This window comes from Dunckerocampus dactyliophorus, chromosome 1, assembly GCF_027744805.1.
Source record: "Dunckerocampus dactyliophorus isolate RoL2022-P2 chromosome 1, RoL_Ddac_1.1, whole genome shotgun sequence".
Classification (NCBI taxonomy): Eukaryota; Metazoa; Chordata; class Actinopteri; order Syngnathiformes; family Syngnathidae; genus Dunckerocampus; species Dunckerocampus dactyliophorus.
This window is the reverse complement of record NC_072819.1, coordinates 25,374,595-25,394,161: the sequence shown is the minus strand read 5'-3', so window position 1 is coordinate 25,394,161 and position 19,567 is coordinate 25,374,595. Positions and strand designations below refer to the sequence as shown.

Sequence of the window (19,567 nt, the reverse complement as noted above, 5' to 3'; positions counted from 1 at the left end):
ATGCATGTCTTTGGAACGTGGGAGGAAACCAGAGTACCTGGAGAAAACCCACACAACGCACGAGGAGAACATGCAAACTCCACACAGAGATGCCCAATGGAGATTTGAACCCAGATCTTCCCGATCTCCTGACTGTGTGGCCAACATGCTAACCACTCGGCCACCGTGCGGGCTGGTCATCACCATCCTCAGGGTCAGAATCAGTGTAAATCTTTTAAGTCATCATACATGTACATGGGAGTAACACAAAGTAGGGCTGCGACTAACGACTATTTTTCTGATTGCTTTCTTTGTCTCTATGAATCAGTTAGCTGCTTGGTCCATAAAATGTCAGAAAATGGGGGGAAATGTCAGTGTTTAATGAGCCAAGAAAGCACAAAATACCTTTATGAGGCTGAAATCAGAGAATGTGGACTTCTTTTCTGAAAGAAGTCATGTGCATACTTGTGCATACTCAACATACTGTTACATGTTACAACAACTCGTTTATCATACTACTTCATACCTTTCCTGTAGCGTTTCTACACCATTGCTTCCTTCCTTGTCCACGTTTTCAGACTCCACATCTACGCAGACTGACCTTCAACTATGAATCGATTAACAAACTTAAAGGAAAACTGCACTTTTTGGGGAATTTTCCCCATCATCCACAATCCTTACGTGAGAGATGAAAACACGTCTTTCTCTTTACTGTGCGTTCTAAAAATATAACATCAGATAAAAAGGGACAGTTCATTACTGAACATATGGGAAACATGTACTCCGCCTATAAAGCCCTCTGACAAAAACTCCAAAAAGCGCCAACAATGCTTTCATTTGTGCATATTAACCAAGCAACAGCGACATTGTTATTATTATTATTAACATCATTACGAACTAGCTTACTGGCGTATTGACACCTTGCCACACCACGGCTAGCTACTAGCCGGCTGGTGACTAGCTTCACCACAGACTCGCCCGCAGAGCATCAGCTCCGCGCTCACAACGCCTCAGACCACTTCCAAAAAGATATGGGTACATATCGGAGCTGCCACCACTGCTGCTGTGTTTTTATTTTTGAGTTTGGAAGAGTTAATGTAAGGCGTAGGCGTTCATTTCTATGTTGCTATGTGAAATCAATGCGCCCAGGAAGGAGCTTCCAGTAATGCTTAAAAGGAATACTGTAAGTATTACATGTCATGAATTTACATGTAAGTTGCAACTGTTGCTACTGATATTCAGTGCTAATTAGCAACACAGCCGAAAGACAGTGTGGTGAAAAAACAATTTATTGCCGTGTGTGTTGATACAGTTATTAGCTGTTGTGCTAACCAACTTTGAAGTTGAATAAATTATGCTGGTCTATGCTGGTCATGCTGGTAGCGGGTCTTCCCCTCCTTTCTTGCGCCAGGCGCGGTCTGACTGCAACCATGTCCGGGCAAGACCCCTGAACTCAGCTTTTAAAAGGCGTTTAAAGGATTTTGAAGTTGTACTGACTAAATACACTTTTATGTTAGGTTAATACAAAAATGTGTCTTCAAAATCAATATATGCCTGAGTTAAGACAGTTTTCTTTATTTTCATTTAGACCAGCCCATTTAGATAATTTATCAACTGATTAAAATGTGTACATTGTAACCAACTTCATTTTTAATGCAGAAAAAGCTATTGACTTGAAGCTCGACGTACTACTCCCGGGATCATTTTTTCAAGCATAAAGGTAGATTAGTGTTTAATCACAAGTGTTTAATCAATCGTTTGTGGTGGCTTTGGTCATTTTTAAGACACTGAAAACAACACATTATTCCAGCGTATGGAGGACATGAGGACTTACCGAGGTCCTCTGCTTTACAAACGACTTCCGTTCCTACAATGCGTTGTAAAGTCGTTTTTTAGCGTAAGCTGGGACACTGCACACTGCACACTGCACAGAGAACACATGAAGGACAAACACGTACAACGTAAAATACAATAATACAAAAAGAAAAAAATACAAGAACTAAACGAAACAGTCACAAAAAATCTCTGTGTAGCTACTGTAAGTGCAAGTATGTATTCTTCCGCCGTGTGCACATAACTAGTTCTCGAGTGAGTCTCGTATTTACAAATTAAACCACGTAAGTCAAAACAAAGTTTTTAAGTAATTTATGGGAGTGCGTTGTAACACTATATGCAACAAATGCACAAAAATACAGCCCTGCGATTGGCTGGCGACCAGTCCTGGATGTACCCCACCTCTCGCCCGAAGTCAGCTGGGATTGGCTCCAGCATACCCCCACAACCCTAATGAGGAGAAGCGGCGTAGAAAATGGATGGATGGCTACAAAAATACAGAAATGCATGTGCACAAGAAGAACTGTTTCTTGCAGTGTCATCATCATACAATATGTTTGAAACATTTGGCATGAAGACGACAGCACGATTGTGCAGTTGTTAACTTTTTTGCCTCACAATCTAGGGATCCAAGTTTGAATCTCCGTTGGAACATCTCTGTGTGGAGTTTGCATGTACTCCGGGTACTCCAGCTTTCTCCCACATCCCAAAAACATGCATGTTAGCGTAACAGGCAACTCTTAATTGTGTTGGGTCAGTCCCCTGAAAGGGGTACCAAAAGCGTCACATCCCATGACATCCATCCATCCATTTTCTATGTCGCTTATCCTCAATAGGGTCGGGGGTATGCTGGAGCCTATCCCAGCTGACTTTGGGCGAGAGGCGGGGTACTCCCTGGACTGGTCGCCAGCCAATCGCAGGGCACATATAAATTCACACTCACATTCATACCTATGGACAATTTACCAATTAACCTAACATGCATGTTTTTGGAATGTGGGCGAAAACCGACGCACGCACGGGGACAACATGCTAACTCCACACAGAGATGCCCAACGGAGATTCAAACCCAGATCTTCCTTATCTCCTGAATGTGTGGCCAACATGCTAACCACTGGGCCACCGTGCGGCCCCATACCATGGCATAGCAAGCAAAATTGAAAGTTGTTTTTATTATGAATCAGATGATCTCTAGTGCTTGAAAGTTGGCGCTCACCCAAATGCAATACGCATCAATGAAACCGCTCAGTGATAAGGTTGCAGACAGGTCCGAACATCTCCGTGGGTTGATCTGACAAATCTTTAAGTAAAATTAAAAAAAATGTAGAATTACTATAGCTTCTGCTTGGGCATCAACAAGTAGCAAGCAGCTGTTCAAGTCCGATTGGAAAAAACAGCCACACATCACTTGCTGATGTGACGGATTGAATAATATGCACTATGTGGGTGTAGCAGTAATGTTTAATAATTGCCTTAATTCACAATTGTCTTAATACTCATATGGTACCTATTTCTTGTTTAAAATGTTAATTGTTAGTTGCAGTAGTAAGAGTACAGTAAAATGATTTTGGCTTAATGTTATTGTAACAGAAAAATAAATAGTTATTGTAGTACTGGGGGGCTCCAGTAGGGGGCGCTTAGCGTTTTGGGGTCATCCTAAGGACACCTCACTTCCTCCTCCTCAGTCATTACAAACATGGCTTGAGGAAAGATTGTGTCCGTTTGTCCTGATTCAATAATTCCCCTTTTCAGGTATTTGTTCCTTTCAAAGAAGTAGTTTATGCTTATGAATGTGTCATTGAATGTTTAAACGTGTTATGGAATGTGTATGTGTTACGGTGTATGCGTGTATTTCAAGTTAATGAGGTCTAAACGAGCTAATGCTAAAGCTAACGGCTACTGCCGAACGAGCTGAAGCTAGTGTTCAAGAGAACCGCCATGGTTGTGATGTAATACTGTGAAGAGGAACATGCAAAATGGCATTGTAGTCTCCTTGTCAATATATGTATGCATTTGCTGGAGTATCTGATGTGTGTGCTATCAGTTTAAGTTTGCATTAGAAGTAAGTAAGTTTTATTGTACATTAGTATAATAGGAATAGTTTGCCAGTTGCTGTGTGTGTTGTTTAAACATTTTTTCACAAATACTCTCTATGTTCACTCTATGTTGAAGCTGCTAATGTATGGAAAATGTGTGTAAGTCAGTTTTCGGTCATTACAAACGTGGCTTGAGGAAAGATCGTGTCCTTTGTCCTGATTCAATAATTCCCCTTTTCAAGGGGGCTACACTGACGCCTACGCTGTGAACACAGATGTAGGATGGATTGCAAAGTGTGCCTAAAGCACTTAATGGGTGCTTCCAATAATGCCTTGCACACTGCCACTTCCATATTATACTTTATTATCATTCATAGTAGCCAATGTATTGTATTTGTACTTTATTTATCCCACAGCAGGGAAATTCACTTGTTACAGCAGCAAGCAAGATATGCAAGTAAAGAATACATAGTGACTGCGACATGGTTCAAGTGGTGCAGGTGTTATAGAGCCTGACAGCGGTCGGTATGAAGGACCTGCGGAACCTCTCCTTCTTACACCGTGGGTGTAACAGTCTACTGCTGAAGGAGCTGCTAAGGGAACCCACAGTGTCATGTAGGGGGTGAGAGGTGTTGTCCATGATGGATGTCAGCTTAGCCAACATCCTTCTCTCCCTTCTCTCGCCATCCCATAGTTCAGTCTCATTGGCTTCTGGCTGCCCTGTTCTCGCAATACAGCTTTTCTCCAAACGAGAAATCTTGTCAGGTTTTAATCTCACCCCTACAAACCCCTACAACAGACCCAAATAAAATATTCAACGCCGTTTCCCCTGTGTATTCAATTTGTTTGCAGTATATTTTTATTTACTTATAGGTGTAAATCACTGTAGTCTCCCCTCCAAGTGAATGCACCCTTTTCTGGTACCGCTGGCCCAGGTGTGAATGACCAGCAAATCGTGGACCCCGCTTCTCATCCAAAGTCAGCGGGGATAGGCTCCAGCTCACCCATGACTCTAATGAGGACAAGCTACTGTATATCGGTGATGCAGGCAGATGAGGCAGAGCCATGTCATGATGACAAAAAACAAGTAATAAAGTAAATATTGATATTTGTTGATTTAACTATATTAGACACTTCACCCACCTTGCCTCCGGTGCTGCCCACACTGGTGTATGAATTTGAATGAATGTTTGGTGATGGTCAGAGAGGCCATAGCTGCCAATTGGCAGGCACATTTCCGTCATACTACCCAAGGCAGCTGTGATGTAGATGTAGATTACCAACACCGTTGTGTGACTGAGGGGTGAATGAATAATGGGTTCACTTTGAATCACATTCGGTAACTTTAAAGGCGCTATATAAATCTAAAAATCTAATCTTGTTATCATTAATATTATTATTATAAATTTGATCAATTATAATTGTATTTTCTATATTACAGTGTCTATTGCGGATTTTTTTTGGTGCAATTTTAGGTTGTTTTTTTTTTTACAGTGTATGAATGCTGTTACAGGCTGAGCCTGGCCCTTTAAGAAGAATTGCATTGTGGGAGGTTGAGTGTCTCTCTCTTCCCCCACTCGTCTGTCTGCACTGCCCATTGTCTTCTGCGTTCTGACTGGCTGTAGCCCATTGTAAATGAATCTCCTTCGTGCCGCCCTGCCGTGTCTCCTGTGTCATCGCTAGCTTGCAGTCTTTGTATGTTTGCAAGTTTCTCCCCAACAAAACCCACAATGTCGACGAAACATTCTGTGCCCAAAAAGCAGAGGAGGACGCTAACCATCGCACAAAAGGTTGGACTTCTGGACAAGCCGAAGGAATGTAGACGTTATGTGGCTGTAGGGCGCCATTATGGAATAAATTAATCTTTGGTTGAAGGAGGGGGACTGCAACAGGAGGGGTACTGCAGCAATATGTTTTAACAAGGATACAAAAACACTACAGTACAGAGGAACGGCGTCAGAGGAGTGAAATACGTGTGAGTCACTTAATCATTTCTTGTGTCCAACCTAGTAGGTTGATCGTTAAAATTCAAACAAAGGTTTGAACTTCTTGGTTTAAATAGAGAGAAATGTTAGAAAATGTTAATGCCTGTTTGAGAAAAGTGTATAATGTGTATGGTGAGGGGTTTTGCAGCCTTAAAACACACTTAGCGGACTTCACTTATTGCGAGCTATTTTGGGAACTTGTCCCCCACGATAAACAAGGGAACACCGTATTCCATTTTTTTTTTAATTGTTGTAAATTTGCACACTTCCTGATAAAATACAAGGAAGAAACCTAAGATGGGGCCACCATGAGCGTGCCTTCACCGTCTCAGTGCACACTGAATGGGCTCATGTCGTCAGCAGGTTTGTATTTGTACACACTGCCAACAGGGATGTTTTGTACTTTGCCGACACAGTTGGACCCACGCAGTGCATTAATGACAAGACGTGCTATATTGAGAGCTCACCAGCAAATGTATGCAGGCAAAATTTGTATGTTTGATGTAAACAAAAAAAAACACAAAGGTTGCTAGTGCTGGGTCCCACTGTATACTGACGAACAGAGGTGTTAGCTGATGTAGCTTTTTGTCCTTGACGTTTTATGCATCCACTCTTCCTGTTTGTGCGCCACACTTTAAAGACACGCACTTCTCACTTTATATTGTTTTTATTGCACTGAAGCATTTGGGCTTTTCATTGCCCACCCCCAACCCCCACCCAAAAAAGATATTCTGATGTAAAATGTGTGGTACTGAGTATCCATTATGGCCTGCTTTATCACTTGTTTATCTTGGGAAACAGGCCGAGCACAGATAGATGACCTGTGGGTTATTGATGGCTGCTCTGTTGTTGTGCTGGGAGTCCCACTGGTCAGAGTGTGGGAACCCCAGCGCGGCCTGAGACACATGGCTTTGTTATGCTAATGTGGGTCTATAAAAGTAAGAGCAGCCCCTTTGCAGACATCAGAGCCAGCAGAACTGTCCTGGAAGGAGCTTCTCTACTCTTTACCTGCTTGCACAGACATGGCTCCTCGCTCTTCGAGCTACTCCTTCATGCAGCACACAAGGATCTCAGAGCGAGACAACATCAAAGTAAGTATGGATATATTTTTAAAAAGAGTACAACATGTAATTGTACAAATGTGTGACTATTATTGTAGTCCTGACCAATGTGTGTCTTCCTTCCTTCAGTTGAGAAAGCCCATGGTGGAGAAACTGCGCCGAGATCGCATCAATAGTTGCATCGAGCAGCTCAAGGTCATTCTGGAGAAAGAGTTCCAACAACAAGAGCCAAACTCCAAGCTGGAGAAAGCAGACATCCTGGAGATGACAGTCAGCTTCCTGAGGCAGCAGCTCCACCAGCAGCAGCATCATCAATCCACCTCCAGCAGCAATGGCGGCGACTACAGCCGAGGCTTCTCTCACTGCTGGAGGGACTCTCTGCATTTCCTCTCTGCACAGCAGCAGATGATCCAGAGAGGCTCCTCTCCTGTGCGCTCCCCCAGCAGAGGAACCAGGCTGCAGCAGAGCAGCACAGGTGCTGTGTGGAGGCCTTGGTAATAAATGACGCATCAGACAGGGACACACCTGAGGGGACCGCCCTGACCCCCTCACTTTGTAGGAAATATGCATTTCCACCTTGCTCGTTAATGTCTCATCATATTGATGGACACAAATAGCAACAGCGCTCACTTATTTTTCATGTTTCTTTTTTGCAATGACTGTGATTCACCATTTGACCTTTTTTCTCCGTGTTAAAAAGTTGTTTTTGTGTGATGATGGTTTTGTCCAATGGTTTTTACTCCAGTGGAGTTTATCTTCCTTGCTGTAACAGTGTATCTCTGCCATACTGTGTTGTCCTGACAGCCCCGTGTTGAGAATATTTCTCTCTTTATTGTTGGATGCCAAATGAGGTCTTTTGCTTGTGTGTGTGTGTGTGTGTGTGTGTCTGAATGTGATGTTACCGGTATTACTGGTTTTGCTATGACGTTTACGCTCTTAAAACTCATTTTGTATGACAATTTACAATAAAAATGAAACAATCATCGAAAAAAACTTCATCTTGTTGCATATTTCTGTTCAATAAACATGACAAAACACTCTCTCTTAACCTCTTGAGCAGTAAGTAAATAAGGTATTTCCTGCATCTAAATGTCTATAAAGTCGTCCCTCACTATATTGCTTTTTTTTCTAAGAATAACTAATAAATGATCGCTGTTTGGTGGTTGACTATGACTACTTTTTGGTTTTATCACAGGGATAGCATTATTGCTGCTAGAGGAAATGATTTCAGTGTAACCCCAAACAATGAACTAACACAAAAAACAGAAATAAATTCCTTAAAAACTAAGTTCTGAACAGAAAATGATCCGTTTTGCACTCTTGTGCTTCATGTCCAGGCATTTTTTAGAGGAATAATATAGATATGTGACCAAATATTGAGATGTGTAATATCATGCCTGCAATCTAGCTCATCAGATCATCAAACGACCTTTCATTCGATACCTAACTCACTTCCCTAACTTCATTATTAAAAAATGACAGTAATATTTGTCGATCAGTTATATTTTCAACACCTGTAGTTTTCATCATATGGTAGTATTAGACCCATTTGAACTTCACTGACTTGAAATATTTAACATGACTGGTTAATTCATTAGATACATAATTCATGACTGTCCAGAATGGAAACGTGAACATGTTTTTTTAAAATATATATTTCAATTAAAATTTGATTGAAGATAGTAATTTATACATCTTTAACCATCATCTTTACCAGCAACTTTGGTAGCACTCTCATAAGCATTATGGATTATAGCAAAGGTGGTTGGAATATACAGTACATACAGTACAAGACTAATACAAAATATCAAGATGAAAGGTTTATATAATTAAAGTCAAAAATTACAAAGAGAAAGAGATGAGATGAGGAGAGTATAGGAAAGAAACTGGCTCAAGGTCATTTTCTTTTATTACAATCATTACAAAGTCCTCTGGTCCCAATACTTGGCATATAATTCATAATAGAACCATTTAAAAAAAAAACACAGGTTACAGATTCTATAGGCTCCCCCTCTGGCTGCTGACATAGGCAGTTACGTAATGCGTCATTTCCTGTTTTTAGATGCGTTCTCTCACAATGTAGTGTGTGTAGCTGTTGCATTATTGTCTCTCGTCTAGACAGTGATAGTAACCTGCCACTGAAAATGCTCCTTTGTCAGGAGATGATGCTGTGCATTGGATGATGCTGGTTGTCCTCGATGGAAAAGACCCTCCTCAGTGTCCTTTGCTCTGCCACAGATCAATTAGGCACCAAAAATTTGAGAAGATCAAATACATTGTTTTGGTGCCTCACTGTTTCCCATGTATATTAGTGCGTGTGTGAATGTATAAATGAGAGGAATTAACTTAAATTTCTTCGTAGAAAGGCGGTTTATGAAAGTAAGTACATTTACTTGTATTCATTTACAGCACAGCCTTGACACATCCAATATGGCAGCGACGTTGAGCGCTCGATGTGTATGTATATATGTCTGTGGTGTTGAGGTGCAGGTGGTTTGTGTTGCAATCTATCTATCGTAGGTCAGATTTACATCACCCATTCTTACCCTCAATTGGAGCACTTGGAAAAACACTATTTCTATTTACTTTTTACTTAATATATGAATGAAATGACAAATAAAGACCTTTGAACCTTAAGAACATGTCCTGTGTGCTGAAGCTGAACTGAAATGTGGAGAATGAATATAGAAATATTTAGAAAAAATGTTGAAATGTTGGAATAGATTGAATGTGTCCAATAATGTGAGATATGTTGTGCTAATATAGTTTTCCACCAGGAGGGGCGACAAATAAGCAATTTGCAACTGGTAAAACATGTCCATGTAACGGATGCCAGCCAGTGATGCTGTGCGAGTGTACGTTGGTAAACCTCACTCCCTCTGCCTTAAGAGCTGCGCTGAACACACAGTCAACAGTCTGGGCTTTTAGCCGTGTGGTCAGCGCTCTCGCCTCCCATTACAAAGGTTGTGTGTTCAAACCCCAGTTCATTTTCAATGGGAAAAAATTTTAGGGAAAATATGGAATTACCGTAAATGTGGGATTAAAAAAAAGCCCTTATAGCCCAAGTGGCCCAAATGAGGTGATTATTTTGATGTTGGAATAATTTGAATCGGACAAAAACTGTTTAAAGTAGTTGATGGCTGAATGGGGCAAAAAAAATTTACGCAGAATTTTAAATTAACAAATTTTAAATGTGTTAAAATTGAATAAGGATGGAAAAAGGTCATGGAGGGACTGATCCAATGGATTCAATCAGAATTTACTCTCTCTTCAGTTGTACCACATCCACAAAGTGTCAGATTAGTAAATAGTTGCATCCAGACGGGAACGTATCACCGGGTGAAAAGGATGTAATACATAAAGCACTGTGAACACACACGCAGACAGAACCACGTGACACTCTAGAAGAAACTATAGAAGGAGAAAGAACACATGCGCATAAAGTCTGTAAAGGCTTGTCTAGACTGACGACGAAGTGGAATTACTTCTGCGAGTCATTTTGGAGTATCAGACAAAAAATATCAGGATAATATTGACGGGGGTGAGTCATGCCAGTCAAAGTATTCGGCTTGTCGGCTTGTCACTTCTGATCATGTGACGGCGATGGGGCGGTGATGTCATCGTTTTGAGAAAGCAGCGGCTTGCTTGTCTACACGGCAACGACAAGCCGCTGTTTTCAGATTTTCCCATTCTGGAAGCCATTTTCAAAAAATACAGTTTCAGGGCACCCAGAACGCCCTTTCCATGTGGATGCAAGGCTGCAACCATAAAATACTGTGCCGTTTTGACCTGAAAACATCTCCGTGTGGACAGCCACTTAGTCTACAGGTGGCGGTCATTAGAGGACAGTGACTGTTCTTTTCATGTAGACACTCATGTTTTAATTTGAGCAATGCTTATGCATCCTGTTCCTCCTTATAAGACTATAAAAATAAGCAGTGTGTTAAAGGTAATTAGATTTTATGAAATATGACAATCACATGGAGATTGAACCAGCAACCTTCAGGTTGAGAGACAACCACTCAACCACCTGAGCCATCGAGGAAAAGGCTTCTTGAGACGTCATCTGTACTTCTGTGTAGAAGGTGTCGGACGTTTCGCTCCTCATCCGAAGAGCTTCGTCAGCAAACTAATAAGTGCTGGTAGCTTAGGCCTTAAATACAGTAAGAGTGGGCGGAATTGGTGTGCCAACACCCTCCTCCTATTGGTTCGTTACACTAAGCCTGCATTCCTCATCTTTACAGTGGTATAATCCTATCCTGTTATTCACACCTACGATAAAAGGGAAGTGTCGCTCCCTGAATTGGGTATGAACGACTCTGATACTGGCTTGTTAGCATCTATTGTTCTGGCTCGGCCCTGCCTTCACCTCATTTGCAAGACTAAGAGCTGTGGGTTTTGGTCTCAGTAACCTGCTGAACACAGGGTCCAAATTGAACCTCAAACCACCATTCCGATTCAATGATGGGTTCTGTTGTTTGACAAAAATAGCTTCCTTTACTCCTCTTTCAAACCATCTGTTTTCTTTGGCCAAAATCTTTACCTCGCTGTCCTGAAAAGAGTGATTGGTAGCTTTCAGGTGTAGATGTACTGCTGATTGAGGACCACTAGCATTGTCCCTGCGATGTTGATAAAGCCTTTTTTGGAGCATTTGCTTAGTTTCCCCAATGTAGTGCTCTTTGCATTCCTCATCTTTACAATGGATGGAATAGACCACATTGCTCTGTTTTTGGTTTGGAGCCTTGTCTTTAGGATGCACTAATTTTTGTCTCAGGGGATTTACTGGTTTGAAATAGGTAGGAATTTTGTGTTGCCATAAGATCCTCTGGAGTTTTTCGGAGACCCCCGCTACATAAGGGACTACCACTCCTCTCCTTTTAGCTTCTGTGGGCTTTTGGGTTTCTTTCCCTACTCTCTTCTTTTGACATTTGTTAAAAGCCCACCGTGGGTACCCACAGGTTGAGAGCGCTCTCTGGACATGTTGTGTCTCCTTTTTCTTTCCCTCAGCACTAGTTGGTATTTGTTCCGCTCTATGTTGGAGGGTCCTAATAACCCCTAGTTTATGTTGTAGTGGATGGTTTGATTCAAAAAGCAGGTATTGGTCAGTGTGTGTGGCCTTTCTAAAGACCTCTGTAAGTAGCTGTCTGTCCTTTCCTATAATTACCTTGCAGTCTAAGAAGGCTAGTTGGTTTTCTTTAGTGTCCTCGCGAGTAAATTTGATATTGATATTGATATTGATATGACAAGGCTCCAAACCAGAAACAGAGCAATGTGGTCTATTCCATCCACTGTAAAGATGAGGAATGCAAAGAGCACTACATTGGGGAAACTAAGCAAATGCTCCAAAAAAGGCTTTATCAACATCGCAGGGACAATGCTAGTGGTCCTCAATCAGCAGTACATCTACACCTGAAAGCTACCAATCACTCTTTTCAGGACAGCGAGGTAAAGATTTTGGCCAAAGAAAACAGATGGTTTGAAAGAGGAGTAAAGGAAGCTATTTTTGTCAAACAACAGAACCCATCATTGAATCGGAATGGTGGTTTGAGGTTCAATTTGGACCCTGTGTTCAGCAGGTTACTGAGACCAAAACCCACAGCTCTTAGTCTTGCAAATGAGGTGAAGGCAGGGCCGAGCCAGAACAATAGATGCTAACAAGCCAGTATCAGAGTCGTTCATACCCAATTCAGGGAGCGACACTTCCCTTTTATCGTAGGTGTGAATAACAGGATAGGATTATACCACTGTAAAGATGAGGAATGCAGGCTTAGTGTAACGAACCAATAGGAGGAGGGTGTTGGCACACCAATTCCGCCCACTCTTACTGTATTTAAGGCCTAAGCTACCAGCACTTATTAGTTTGCTGACGAAGCTCTTCGGATGAGGAGCGAAACGTCCGACACCTTCTACACAGAAGTACAGATGACGTCTCAAGAAGCCTTTTCCTCGATGGACAACTCCTGTACGACTGAGAGCCTACACAGACGCACCTGAGCCATGTTATCCTCTGAAACAGGAGTCTTCAATTAAAATTGAGTAAGGTCCGTTTTTGCAATTTTTTTCCAAACCTCATTTTGAATGGATGTATCTAAACTCAAAATTACTCAAAATTACTACGCTAGATGGGCACCTTAATGTATCACGGAAGTGTAGCCTTTGGGAGGAGTTGTCTTAACACGACCTTGTTTGATGTTTTAAGTAGCAGAGTGTGTCCATAAACGTGAGTAACTTGTTTATTTCTCAATTGTTTAATGTTCGACACTGTTTGCACCATGCTGTAGTATTGTACTGTGTTGTGTGCCTTTTACATCCAGCCGCCGAGCTGGTTGCTAACTGCTGGGCTAGTTAGCCTCATTAGCATTGCCACTAAATGTCTTGTCAGCTTTGTTTGTACTAAATATGCCACCTTATATTGTTAGCGTGCACTTTCAATGTGCTAGTGTAATGCTGACAGCATTATTTGTGTTCATGTTGCTAACTAGTAGGTTTGTAAGCATTGGAGTAGGCCATATGCTTATGCTTTTGTTTCATTGTAGTCACTTTATTGGCTTTATTTTAAGTATTTATGCTCACTAGCATTGTTTTTTTTGTATGTTTTGTTCTTTTGTAGAAAACCACACACACACACTCCCCCATACACACACCCATACCCACCTCCCTGCGGTTTGTCAGGTGGCTACAAATAAATATCTGAAGACATAAATCTGCATGTGGACATTCCCTCTTTTGGACTGCACTCACCTGTACAGAATTGCTGTCTTGACACGACAGCCTGGAGTGATTGCTGACCAGTATTACACCCAATTAAACCCTGTTGGAGATGAAATTCTCCACAACCTCCTAAAGGTCAAAGGACCACTTTGGAAAATTAATTAAGCCAATTTCACCTCCAGTTATGAGAAGGAAGAAAGACTCACAACAAATTAGACTTTTTCCAAATGTATTGAAGAATAAGTCAGACATAATAATTGAAGAATAAGTCAGACAGGATAGTTTCCGCAGTGTACAGGTACCTGGCCCCAGTTTCATTTCACCTGTACTCATTCAAGATTCAAGAGAGTTTTATTGTCATGTGCATGGTAAAACAGCAGTAATACCATGCAATGAAAATCTTATTCTGTTCATTCTCCCAAGAAAAGAAAGAAAACACAAGAAAGAATAAGAACATAAGAAACATAAACATATATACCAATAAATTAAGCAGCAACAAAAGAAGAGACATTCATACAAATAAATATACAAATAAATAAGTAATAAATAAATAAAGTGCTATGAGTGTGTGTTGCGTGCGGCGTGTGTGAGTGCTTCGTTGAGAAGCCTGATGGCCTGTGGGTAAAAGCTGTTTGCCAGCCTTGTGGTCCTGGACTTCAAACTCTTGTAGCGTCTGCCTGACGGTAGGAGTGTGAATAATGAGTGTTGTGGATGTGTGCTGTCCTTGATGAGGTTGTGTGTTCTGCATAGGACTCTAGATGTATAAATGTCTTGCAGTGAGGGGAGGGCTGCCCCAACAATGTTCTGTGAGGTCTTGATCACCCGCTGGAGTGCCTTCCTATCACGTGTTGTACAGTTACCGTACCAAACAGTGATGGAGGCGGTAAGGACACTTTCGATAGTGCATCTGTAGAAGCAACTCATCTCCTGGCTAAAAATGAAAGAGCGCTCCCGCCCGTTTGTCTCCCACAGTCGTTTTTATACTTGTTACTTTTTAAAAAATTTTTGTCCCTCCAAAGGTAACTTTCTCCTGAATTCCTCGACGAAGCTTGTGATGCCAGCAGATGATAGCCAGCTCCTTTGCTGTCCCGATAACACTGAGTGTAGTTGTTGACATAAACAAAACATTCTTTGCTCCGGCCAGTGTTTCTATTTTGACTTAATTCTGGGCCGTATCAGCCTGGTAACCTCGGTGTGTAGAAGCTGTGACCAACAGTATTTCTGTTTAACCATTGACACACGTAAACAGATGTTCATCAACTGCGCTAACTACGGTATTTAATGAAGCATTATTTCTATAAACTACTTGTAATCATTAGATTAATTGACTAAACAGTTATATCTACACTGTACTTATTTTAAGGCACTCAACAATAATTCAATCAATAGACATCAATGCAAACAGTTATTCTAAAATCTACTTGTAATAATTATTTACCCTCTCAATAAATTTATTTTTTTCCGACAACCCCCTCACTATAAGAGGCTTATTTTTAAGTTAAATAAAACTGCACTGGTTTACTACTACATCATCACAATTTAATAAGTGTCTCTTTAACAGAATAGCTGCAACAGTACATCATCTTAAAGTTTCAAATGTCCTTGTTATTGTAGCTGACATTGGGATTTGCTTTGAGACCTTTGAGTGAGGTCTCTGCTGCAGAAGCACTCCTTTGCTACTCTCCTGTCAGTGAAAGATGTTTTGTATTGCTCCAATATCCATACAATCCTTAGTAAACACTCATTTGCACGTTGCTGTGCTGTAAATGATGTAAATGTTATGACTTTTGTAGATTTTTGATACTGGGCTCTATGCGACGTTATTATCCGCGCTTGCGTGGGTACTTCCCCTCGAATTATGTGTGTTTTGTCAGGTAATGTCACATCACATTTGCCCTTTTGACCAGCACTACAATTTCAGAGCATATGGGACACAGCGGTTTGGCACTGGATTCTCTAAGAATGAACTTACAGTATATTGGGCCTTCCATTCACTTTCATATGTTCGCTTTTTTCAACTTTTCTTACTTTTGATCAGGCCATGGGTCTCATTTACTTCTTGCCAAGTAATCAAACTGTTTCATTGGGTCATTTTGAGTGACGTCACTGCGTTTGCTGTCACGTAACCGTAATAACGGAAGTAATTATGCCTGCAAACTGCCGCTGGGATTGGTCGGCGAGATGATTCAATATTATTATTATATTTGCCATTCACTTTACTTGGCCCGTAAAGTGTCATCAGTGGGTCCATATCCGGACCGAGGGCCGCCATTTAGTCATGGCTGCTCTAGAATGAGTGCAATGTTGCCCTAACGAAAAATTGTAAAATGGTCTTTCACCAATAGTCAAATTTGTCTATTTGTTTTTAGCAGACTAACAATGGCAACAGTCGAACAGTCAACCATCAGGCTGGGAAACAACCACTCTACTGCCTGAGCCATGTCAACCTGTAGAAGTAGCAGACTGTTTCATTAATGGAAAAAGTAAAATGATTTTCCACCCAAATGACTTTTGAACAATTTTGAACAATGACTTTTGGACTTATTGTAGACAGAAGAGGCCGAACACGGACCACTTAAAAAAGTAGCTGCCGAGACCCCCAATGGGGGTGTGGGAGGTTTCCTCCACCTAAATTAGAAGGAACGTTATTCCCCTCTGATCAGTCTTTTATCGCTGATCACATTCCCAGGCAGAATCTCTCGGGAATAATTCAGAATGAATGCATCTAGATGGCCTCCTGGGAAATATATCACGTTGATTTGAATTATATTAGAAACAAGCTGTAGTTTGCCTCAAACGTATCCTGAAATACATTAAAAGCAGCAGCAGACAAATGCTACCAGGATAGTTAGTTGTGTCTAATTGTATCTGCTTCCCACAGCAAAGGTGGCGCCTGTTGATGGGCGGCACACTTCTCCAGTTGAAGCCCATCACGAGTGTCAGACTGTGGGAAAGCCCCGCTAGGGCTCTACTCACACATCTACTCATCAATGGAGGCTGACCTCCCAGCCACAAAAGACCTTTTTATCTCCACTCACAAACAGCAGCTAACTGCAGTGTGTGGATACGTGTGTGTGAAAGAGGGAGAGAGAGAGAGAAGACACGCCAATTTGTGCTTTTTGAATGGTTTCTTTAAATGGGATGTGACATATAGCTATCACTTGTTGACTACCTGGAAATAGAAGATGCAGACTAGCATATACTGTATACTGTAGCAGTGTTTACCCAATTTACATGCACTGGAGTCAAAATGGCAGTGAAAACAAGAGAAAACACAACAAGTCCAACCTGTCATGTGGAACGTGACAATGAAAGAAAATGGAAATGTTAAATAGCATTATGACATATATCATAATACTTGGAAAATAAACTGACTGATTTACAGAGAGCATGAGAGATGTTTCTAATATTTTGCACCTCACATGTAGCTAATGGGGTTCCCAAAGTGTGGTACACATACCCCCAGGGGTACGCCAATTGTGATGTGGGTATGTGAATAAAAATGAAAAACAATTAGCGCCTAACACTCACAAGTACGAGTGTGCCTGAGCGCCGCACGGCGCAAGGAGACCGGAGCAGGACGGAGTCAGAGCATGAGGTTGTTCATTGTGAATAAAAATAACAAATAAGTACGTTTGTTGATTATTTTGTGCATTTATATTGGTGTTCCAATCCCCGCACGGCACAGCGGTGAAAACCTGTCACTGTGAGTGGGGATTCACCCTAAAATGAGGCTATGGTTGTATGTATTTTTGTATTTCGGATACTATTAAGAAGGTGTAGTGGTTCTTTTAGGCTTGGGACACCATGAAAAGATTCAGGTCAGGTAATCATTTATCATCTTTATTATGCAAATGTATAGGCTCTTTTAGAGGAGCGGGGGTTTGTCCTCTGAAGGGATTTCACAGGAAACGCACCCAAACATGCACATGCGTGCCCAAATCACCTGATATTTACAAAAACAACTTGTTGCTCATAACAGTAAGAAAATGTTACGCAATGTTGTACAGACATCAATGATAAACAAATAGACTTTCGGACAGATTCATGATTGTTAAACATTTCCCTTCGATTTGGTATGAAATTAATATGCAGACTTAAACTATAGCCACCGTGAGTGGACAAAAAAAGTCAAGCAAAAATTCAAGCCATTCAAAGGGAAGGATGCCAACATCAGATAAAGATATGTAGGATGATTACTTATCTATTTGTCAGTGCTCATGTCAAACTTTATCCAAATATCACCATGCAAAATACACACGTTTGACCCGGAATTACTATAAAATTAATTAACCAAGTAATTCTGTTCAATATTTCAAGTTAATTAGGATAAAAAGGTGTATGAAGTGTGCAGGAGTAGGGGGTACATGACTTCAGGTCAAATGTCCTAAGGGGTACACGACTGTAAAGAGTTTGGGAACCACTGGTGTAACCAAAACATCCATCTATCCACTTTCTATGCTGCTTCTCCTCATTAAGGTCGCAGGGGGTATGCTTATGCTGGAGAAACAACCATTCATTCTCACATTCATACCTATGGACGATTTAGAGTCACCAATTAACCTAACATGCATGTTTTTGGAATGTGGGAAGAAACCGGAGTACCCGGAGAAAACCCACGCACACACGGGGAGAACATGCAAACTCCACACAGAAATGCCCAACGAACCAAGGTCCAAAAAAAAAAATCCAAACCTAAGCCCTGTGTGATCCAAACCTTGCCTCAGTTAAGGTCAGTGTTCATGACTCCACCATAAGAAAGACACTGGGCAAAAATGGCCTGCATGGCAGAGTTCCAAGACGAAAACCACTGCTGAACAAAAGAACATTAAGGCTAATCTCAGTTTTGACAGAAAACATCTTGATGAGCCCCAAGACCTTAAAATATTCTGTGGTCTGACTGGCGTAAAACTGACACCGCATTTCAGGACAAGATTATCATACCATATATATATATATATATATATATATACTGTATATACACATACATACATATATTCTTGTTTATTTTGTGTGTGTGTATATATATATATATATATATATATATATATATATATATATATATATATATATATATATATATATATATATACATACAGTATACTGTATATACACACATGCGTGTATATATATATGAATGTGTGTGTATGTAAATACACTCCTGATCAAAATCTTAAGACCATTTGAAAAATTGCTAGAATTTGCATTTTGCACATTTGGATCTTAATGAGGTTTTAAGTAGAGCTACAATATGTAAAAACAAGAGGGGGGAGTGAGACAAAAAGCATTTTGAAAAAGTAATTTATTGAAAACAACAATTAAACTGAAATAGGCTGTTTATCAGCTGATCAAATGTTTAAGACCATCACTCAAAAAAATAACCAAAAACTCTCCAAACCAGAACAAAAAATGTTCTCAGTAGGACTCAGTAATGAGTAGCTCCACCGTTCTTGTTAAACACTTCAAAAATGGGTTTGGGCATGCTTGATGCAAGTGTTTCCAGGAGGCTAGTGGGAACATTGCTCCAAGTGGTGAAGATGGCTTCACGAAGGGCATCACCTGTCTGGAACTGATGGCCATTTTTATAAACTTCCCTTGCCATCCATCCTCAAATGTTCTCTATGGGATCTAAATGAGGGGAACATGCAGGATGGTCCAAAAGAGTGATGTTATTCTCCCTGAAGAAGTCCTTGGTCGAGCGAGCATTGTGAACTGCAACGTTGTCCTGTTGAAAAACCCAGCTGTTACCACACAGACGAGGGTCCTCAGTCATGAGGGATGCCCGCTGCAAATCCGTTTGACGACCCTGTACCACCTGAAGCTCCAGTGTTCCACTGAATGAAAAAGCACCCCAGATCATGATGGACCCCCTCCACTGTGCCGGGTAGAAAACATCTCAGGTGGGATCTCCTTGTCATGCCAGTAACGTTGGAAGCCATCTGGACCGTCAAGGTTACATTTT

General features: G+C 41.1%; 1 protein-coding gene across 1 annotated transcript; it reads left to right on the top strand.

Annotated features, from left to right (window-relative positions):
* Window positions 1-1,012: 1,012 nt before the first annotated feature.
* On the top strand, window positions 1,013-7,812 carry her12 (hairy-related 12). The gene is made up of 3 exons (XM_054786539.1): window positions 1,013-1,162; window positions 6,793-6,924; window positions 7,024-7,812. Exons 1-3 carry the CDS (start codon window positions 1,100-1,102, stop codon window positions 7,390-7,392), a joined length of 564 nt encoding a protein of 187 aa, XP_054642514.1. The 5' UTR covers window positions 1,013-1,099; the 3' UTR covers window positions 7,393-7,812.
* Window positions 7,813-19,567: the final 11,755 nt, after the last annotated feature.